General features: G+C 41.5%; 1 protein-coding gene across 1 annotated transcript in view; it reads left to right on the forward strand.

The window, feature by feature from the left end:
- Positions 1–7,386, forward strand: part of plin6 (perilipin 6) — a 12,454-nt gene extending 5,068 nt beyond the window's left edge. Inside the window, exons 6-7 of the mRNA XM_030783115.1 lie at positions 5,631–5,897; positions 6,961–7,386. Of these exons, the coding sequence (XP_030638975.1) occupies positions 5,631–5,897; positions 6,961–7,386 (693 nt within the window). The remainder of the gene's footprint in view (positions 1–5,630; positions 5,898–6,960) is intronic.
- Positions 7,387–8,047: the final 661 nt, after the last annotated feature.

Raw genomic sequence — 8,047 nt, forward strand, 5'->3', positions numbered from 1 at the left:
AGTGTTCTGTTTACTCTAGACAAATTCTGTTGAGCTGAGATCTGAGGTGCATGTTGGCTGTGCTAACATTCTCCTCTGACCTCACTATCTTTGCTTTCTGACTTTATTTTCCTATACGGCCATCATGTAAATCCACATGTTGCTTTATTTTTTCTGTTTAAACACTAATATTTCCCTGAAAAAAACCCAAAAACCTAAAAGGACACTTCCCTCAGTCAAATACTGATTCAACATTTGAAACTGATAAGACAAGTTGTATTCACACTGAAGTGAAAAAATAGAGTTTTTTCTGTAACGTATCATAAGTTGTATGGTAGGCTAGTAGACGTGGCAACCTCAGTTGGCAGCATGTAGCAGAACTTGCTCTCCAGTGAAAGCACATGAGCCATGACTGAAAAATGGGAAGACGTTCTTTCTTGTCAGTTTGCTTGGGTAAAGCGCCCTGACATATCACTCTAAGTCACTTTAATCTACAGTCGCAGACCTGGGGGCCTGAAGCCCAGGCAGTCTTTCTTGCTCTTTCTTCTTAATGAAGGCCTGCAGCAGTTCAGTGAGCAGGTCAAAGATTTTCTCATTAGGATGAGTTTCAAAGGAGCTGAGCAGAGCTTGGTGGTCTCCATTGCTGATGAACTCGGAGTCATCTGGTCACTGAGGAGGGGCCTCAGACATGTCCACTCTCCGCACACAGGTTAAAGAGGTCATCTCTGTGTCACTCTGATTGGACATTAGTAATTAATCTATCAGGGCAATGGTGTTCCCATCACCCGGAGCAAGAATAATACACTTCCTCTGTTGAACACGGCAACATTCATCTGTGATTTGCGGGGGGTTTTTTCCATCTGAGGTGATACGTGACTACAATACAGACATTCACATGCTAGCAACTTATGAAACATCATATGAAGCCTACTGAGCAAGAACTGTAGTTAGCTAGGTCACTAGCTAGTTAGATAGCGAAATCTAAAACGAGTTAGCCGTGTGTGGGGGCTTGAAGTGTTATTTTCTTGTAACCTAGTGATGGAGAACTCACCTCTTTAGATACAAATCAGTGGGTGTGAATTCAATGAGTTAATGAAATGGATCAAAAGTCCTCATTTTTGGAGACATGGTACTCACCATGGAGTCTCCTTTTTTTCTGGGGGGTGGAGATCCGCACTGCAGGAGACAGGACAGTGCTGTGGTTTCCCAAAAAGATTAGGGATCCAAATAAGGATCACAACAGATATCCAGAGAATATAGTTTATAAAAAATGTCTTGATCTCATTTCTCTGCACAAGCTCTCCATTTTTTGTGTAATTATTTTGTTGTCATAGCTGGTATGTCATAGTAGTAACAAATATGGACCTTAAATTCATATGGTAGCCTGCTAGGTTAAGGATAAGAGGAGGTTAAGGAACACAAACGTCATTTCATAAATATGATTTGCCAGTGTTTTAGGAAGGGCATTATGTAAGTCCGATTATAATGCAGTTAGACATTACAGATTAAGCAGAGAATGTGTGGTGTGAAATGCCCCTTCTTTTCATGCAGGATGCAAATTAGGATTTTGAGTGTCTTGTGTCAAAATGGGACTGTGGTTTTCTGTGGAATTTTAGTACTGGCTAAATTACATAGCTGACATTTTAAACAAAGGCAGTATAACCAAGAGGCAGCAAATTTCTAAGCATGGTTTTTCACTGACGCACATTAAAGAGGAACCTGTGAGATGGCCTGATGTTCTGAAAAAATACTTTGTCACTTATTGTAGTTTTTATCGCATAAACATGCCATATGATGGAAGTGTTAGCAGTGGATAGATCACTGACTACCAAAAGAGACTTGAGACTAGACTAAGATCCTTCACGAAAGATTTGAGTTTCTATTACTAAGACTCGAGACTTATCTTGTATTTTGATAAAATGGCTTGTGAACACCACAGGTTTATGATCGAGTGTATGTTAGACTAATGTAAAGTACGGAAGTATGTCTTTAATTTCAAATTAAACTCAGTGTACAGTGTCGCTTTTACTCAGTATTAAACAGAGTTGCTCATGTGAACATTGATAATTGCCAGGTTATCCTAATGAAAGCACAGCATGACTGCTCAGCCAATCCACTCGTCTGTTCTGCTCTTTAACAGCTGAGCACACCCTATGCATCATTAGGATTTGGTTCTTAGTCTGCCAGTCCACAATCTGAGTCAGTTGTGAACTTTTATCGAGCGAAAAAACAGCAGTCCGCTTGATACAGTCATTGGAAAGTAATTTGTGAACAAAGAAAATCGTCAGGTTTCTTCTGTGCTCACTATTCTACGCTGATACAATTGCAGATATTCTATAGGAGAAAGTTTTTTACACAGATTTGTATGTTTGTGTGTGTGTGTGTGTGTTTGGGGGCATGTTGGTATTGTAGCCTTTTTGATGACAAACCATGATATGAACAATATATTTAATGAAACCCTACTTTTAATTTCCCACAGTCAATTTTGTTACAAAAAAAAATTATTATAAAATAACTGACAAGTTTAGGAGAAATAGGTTTCATCCCTGCATTTTCCTGCAAAGCTGTCTGTTCGATTACAAGTCATTTGAAAATAGTCGCACCAGTGTGAGGGCTGCAACCTAAAAAGCGTTTTGGCTGAGTTTAAAAAGCGAAATCTGGGCCGAAATAACGGCACAGACAAGCATCTCTTACGTCAGTCTCACTGCACTTTTAGAACTGTGAACATTACAGCGTCGCGAAGAAAAAAAAAGAACACAGCTTTGTACTTCTCGTCTCTTTTAATAATGAACCACATGTGACACTCTGCCTCAAACTTCATAGGCATCTTAATCATTTTAAAGACAGAACAATGTCCAATTATTTGGGCCAAGATTGGCAGTGATTTAGTTCAACTCCCTCTGGGAACTGTTGCTACGTGCTGTCCAGAGTTCGCTGCTACCACTCTGGCACAAAACACTTGGCGATAAGAGCCCAGACTGAGCGATAATCTGAGATATCGGACGCATTGTAGCCACTGAAAGTAGGCGCTACTAAATGTTTACGAGAAGGATCAACAACCATTTCACTGACATCTCCACCCAGAGACATGCCCAGTGTTAGTTATGCAAAATTTCGCAGCTCTGAATACTGACGATTATCAAAATGACTGATCTGAAAATTGCTGCTAAATATGATATCTTTTTATATACACAGACATCATGCATAATGCCAATCTTTTTTTTTTTTTAAGAATTCACAGTATTGATCTTAGCTTTTCAAAAACCTACTCAAAGATCAAAACGTCATGGAACGTAGTATTCGAATCCTTTCCACCTCCATTGGAAATTTTACTAAATCCTTATGTCTGACTGAATCACAGATGTTTTTTCATTTGAAACTGTTTCTGTCTGGCAAAGTTAGTTAATCTTCATAATAATTCTTTTTTTTTTTTTTTTCACAAAATGTCTCTCAGCTCCAAAGACTCAAGTGCATTTAGTTCAGACATGTTTTTTCTCTCTAGTACTACAGTCTGAGGCATGGCTTGCCAATAGCAGTCAATGGGACTTATTTGCTTGTAGTATACTGGGCTCCCAGTCTTGTACTTTCCCAGCAGTAGGCTTGAGGGTAATTGGGACTGAATGCCTGAGAGTGGTGCTGTTACTGCTGCTGCTATGTGTTGTGCTGGTACAGGCCCTTAGAGACGTAAAAAGCGGCATACATCAAAAAGCCCTCATTAAAAACCCAGCAGACACCCTACAGAGGCTGGCCTAATATGCATATATGTGAATGCACGTGTGTGTGATTTTATGCTTTTGTGTTACTATGCATTTAATGTTGGTTTATATATGAAAGGCAAAACTCTCTCTCTCTCTCTCTCTCTCTCTCTCTCCCTCTTTCTTTGTTGTGTGTGTGTGTGTGTGTGTGTGAGAGAGAGAGAGAGAGAGAGAGAGAGAGATAATACATTTTTGTACATGTAAGTCCATGTGGTTCTTCTGGTACATTCTTGTATGTGTTTGTGTGCCTGATCATATGTGTTTATGTGAACACATTAACGTCCATGTCTGTTTGTGAGTGTGTGTGTGTGTGTATGAGTGTGTGTTGTGTCTGGTGTGCCTTCGGAGTCCGGCATTAATGGTCCGTGGTTGGCCAGTACAGCATCAGGTCACGTTTGCCATGGGACTGTGGTCTGTTCCCAGGCGTGCCCTCTCACTGGGGAGCCTGCTTATTTTGACAGGGCCTTAGCCCAGGGCACAGCAGGACCCCCGTCATTTGGCTGACCCACTTTCCTTCCACCATAAGCAATGGGAGCCAGCAGGAGTGTTCTGCAGACAGGCAGAAGTCCATGTCTCAGCTGTCTGCATCGCACCCCATCCCATTGGCACTGTGGCCCGACCCTCACGTGGCACGTCTTGTGCGACGGACTTGGACCACCTCAAAATCCATGTGACCGCTTGTTTTCTTTGTGTTTGGCACTGCGGCATATCTCTGGAGTGTGCAGCTATGTTCCTGGGTACATTTAACTGAAATCTATTGTCATAAACAAACGATAAACCAAAAAGGGAACAGTCCATTACAGAAAGTCAGCTGAAAAATTAAGAAATGCTGCAAGAGAAACTTTCAAAATAAAGAGATCATTTAAACAAAACGGTTAATTTTTTCAGTGCAGTATAGGGGTTGTGTTGAGAAACACTGGCCTCAATATGCATTTGAGTATCAGTGTATAAACTGAGATGAAGCAATAGATGACAACACTTTAAATCCTTGGAGACTTTCATGAGTGCAACCCATCACCCAGGTGGGCCAATCATGAAGTTTATGATGCCAGGGAGAAGACACCTGTAAAGACAACGCACAGTAAAGAAAACCATCTGAATGAGGGGTTTTTTGTTTGGTTGGTTGATTTTTTTCCCCCTTTGTCAAAATTATATTATACTGATAACTCATTTGTCTCTGTCCCAACCCAATATACCTAAAGGTCACTGCATGTCATGATACCAGTTGAAACCAGAATGAAGTGAGTGACCAGCTCTGGTTTTGGGGCCATGGGAATAACCAGGTTAGCGCTGGGACACTCGTTGACCTGGACAGAGAGAAAGAGAGAGAGAAAAAGAAAGAAAGCAAAAAACAGAGAGTGAGAGCTAGTAAAAGAGGTTGGGGTAAACAGGACTGTGAACACATCTCTTTTGTTTATATTATCATGTCTCATTAAGCCAATAGCATGGACTTTCTCAGCAATTACAATATCTTGTTTGTTGATTTAATTTCACGCAACGGTAGCTTTTCCCTCCTCCATCAAAGACTAAAAGTAGGAAAGCGTATGTGCTTCAGATTTTACCAACATCCACAGGGATATGACCAACCATCCCATATGAAAATATAATGTAAAATACATATATGAATACATTAATTTTATGCAGTCATTGTGCACTGAAGCTGTGAATGTGCTTCAGAGTTCTGTTCTTCAGGGTTCCGAGCCTTATCTTGAGAATGATTCTCATAGTTACATTAAATGACACTGAATCTACCACAGTGTAGATTCAGTCTCTGTGTGTGTGTGTGTGTGTGTGTGTGTGTGTGTGAGAGAGAGAGAGAGAGAGAGAGAGAGAGAGAGAGGGCGTTTTCTCTCTCATCTTCTTACCTGTTCTTTTTCTTCTTTGCTTGGTGTACAGGTGGGCCTCACTCGTCTGATGCAGTGGGTGATGTCACTGCTGCAGCTGCTGTTCGGCTTCTACGTCTCTCAGATGCAGCGTGCCACGGAGGCACGCACCCGGATCTTATCTGAGCTCAGGACCCAGGCCCAAGTGCTTCTGGATCTCCCCCCCGTGCAACAGGCTTTGGCTGTGCCCACTCAGCTACAGGGCCTGATGACAGACCTGCTGGAGCTGGGTCAGATCCTCGTTCAACTCTTGATCAACACCACCCCACTCTACCACATGGTGAGAAGCCACACACACACACACACACACACACACACACACACACACACACACACACAGACGCCTGAGCAGAAATCACATGCCACATGACTATATTTGGATGATAAATATGTGTCATTTGGACTATTCACACTAGGTACTGATTAGTGTTGTTTTAAGAGGAATAAATGAAAATGACATGGGAGCTGATCATTTTATTCTTTCCTGCACTGGATTATATTAAACAGTGACTGAAACTGAATGGTTAGACAGCGTGCACTTGTAGACACAAATCATCTAGGTCAAGAAAGCTCATGAAAAATTTGTAGTTCCACCTACGTCTAGCCTGATGCAACAGTGAAAAAATTCAAAAAGATATTCAGTAAGATTTGGCTTCGTACATCTGACCAGATTAGCATTTCAGTGTAACAAAGCTGACAATTGGATATTTAAACAATAAACTGATGCTGTACTGTTTCATAACTGTCTCCACATGACAGTACGTGGAGAAATATAAGAATTAACGCTGGCTATCATGATCAGTACAGAAAGCCTACTGAGTTGTCATTTTGAATGTTCCTGCAACAAAATGTGTTGTACTGAAGCAATTGTCTGGACTTCAAGCTCAGCAATTATGCATTTCTGCTAATAGATAATGTGCTAACCTAAATTAGCCAAAGATACGTATGGCTGATCAGAACATTGCCCTCGCTGAGCTCGCTGTTTTAAGAAAATGAGGATTATGAAACAATATCATCTAAATTTTCCAGCTCTCTCCTGTTTTGCTTGCTGTTGTGTTGAAAGAGGCTGACACAGGTCATGTTCTTTCTTTGTTTTTATGAACTGGCCTGCAAATTGGTTTTGTGACCAAATGCAGTCTTGAACTGATTTCTTGATATTTTTGCAGGGAATTTCTTGTCCTTTTGCCTTTCTATATCAAGCATCCCATATATGTCTCTCTTTCTGTCTCTGCTTCTATCTTTCACTCTACCCTGTTTTTGTAAAGTCTGTTAAACTCTTCCTTTGTCTTCCATCCCAAGTCTTACTTTACCCTACCTTACCTCTCTCTCTTTTTGTTGACCAGCTGCAGCAGCCGTCAGAACAAGAGGTCTTGGACTACGTTACTCAGGAGGATGTTTCTGGCACCTCATCCCGCCGTGGTTCTGCCAACAGCCTCTTTCTCAGGGCCATGGATGGTCGTCCGCGTCGCCGCAAAAGCCTGTACGCCCGCTCGCGTCGCGGGTCAGCGGGAGGTAGCATCAGCCCCGCCCCTGTTCCTGTCCCTGCCAACGGTCGCAGGGACAGTCTGAAGCAGGACGGTCAGCCGGAGATGGACACCCTGGCTGTCCCCTCCACCAGCACCATCCGTCGCCGCTCGTCCGCCACCGAGGTCCTCTTGGCTCCCATCATGCAGTTTGTCTCCCAGAGCCAGAAGGCCTTTGAGTTCCTCAGTTCTACCCCACATGCAGAAGACCCCGTCATCCCTGTGGTGGAGACCACTGAGCACTAAGCAGCACTCTGAGCCTTCTGGGCTCTCTCCGCATTGCACATATATTAATGGCTTTCTAGCCTGCATTACCAGTTTCAATTCTCGCCGATGAAATTTTCAAAAAGCATGCAGAGGAAATAGTTTGTTGTCAAATAAATATATGATTTATAACATAACAATTTATGTGGCACCATAGAGATCAAATGATATAAAATTATTATATTAAATGACTACGTTCAGTTTTAGTTGAATTAGATCTAGGACCTGTATTAGTCAAGAGAAAAATCCTTGTTTGTCCTTATGGAAGTCTCAATGATTCAAACTTTATACAAAATCTTTTATTTCCAAACTAGCCAAACATAGATGGACCCCTAGTTTGTCTTCTCAGATTTGAGCCTTATCTAATCAGTAGAATTATATATATTTTTACAACATTCCAAATAATATGTGTTACTGAACCTGATTTAATTGACATGGTCGATATTACAGATAGATATTACTGAGTAGCAGTAGATTAATGGTAAATGTGCCATTCTATGCTCAATTAGAGGCAAAGCATGTTTCTCGATCATGAAGAAATGCCTGACGTTGTTGCATTCCTATTCTAATTGCTAGAACGGAAGGAGTGCTGTTCTTCATTTCTCATTAAACACAGCTCAATGACCATTATCCTCAACACAGA

Source organism: Chanos chanos, chromosome 8 (assembly GCF_902362185.1).
Source record: "Chanos chanos chromosome 8, fChaCha1.1, whole genome shotgun sequence".
Taxonomy (NCBI): Eukaryota; Metazoa; Chordata; class Actinopteri; order Gonorynchiformes; family Chanidae; genus Chanos; species Chanos chanos.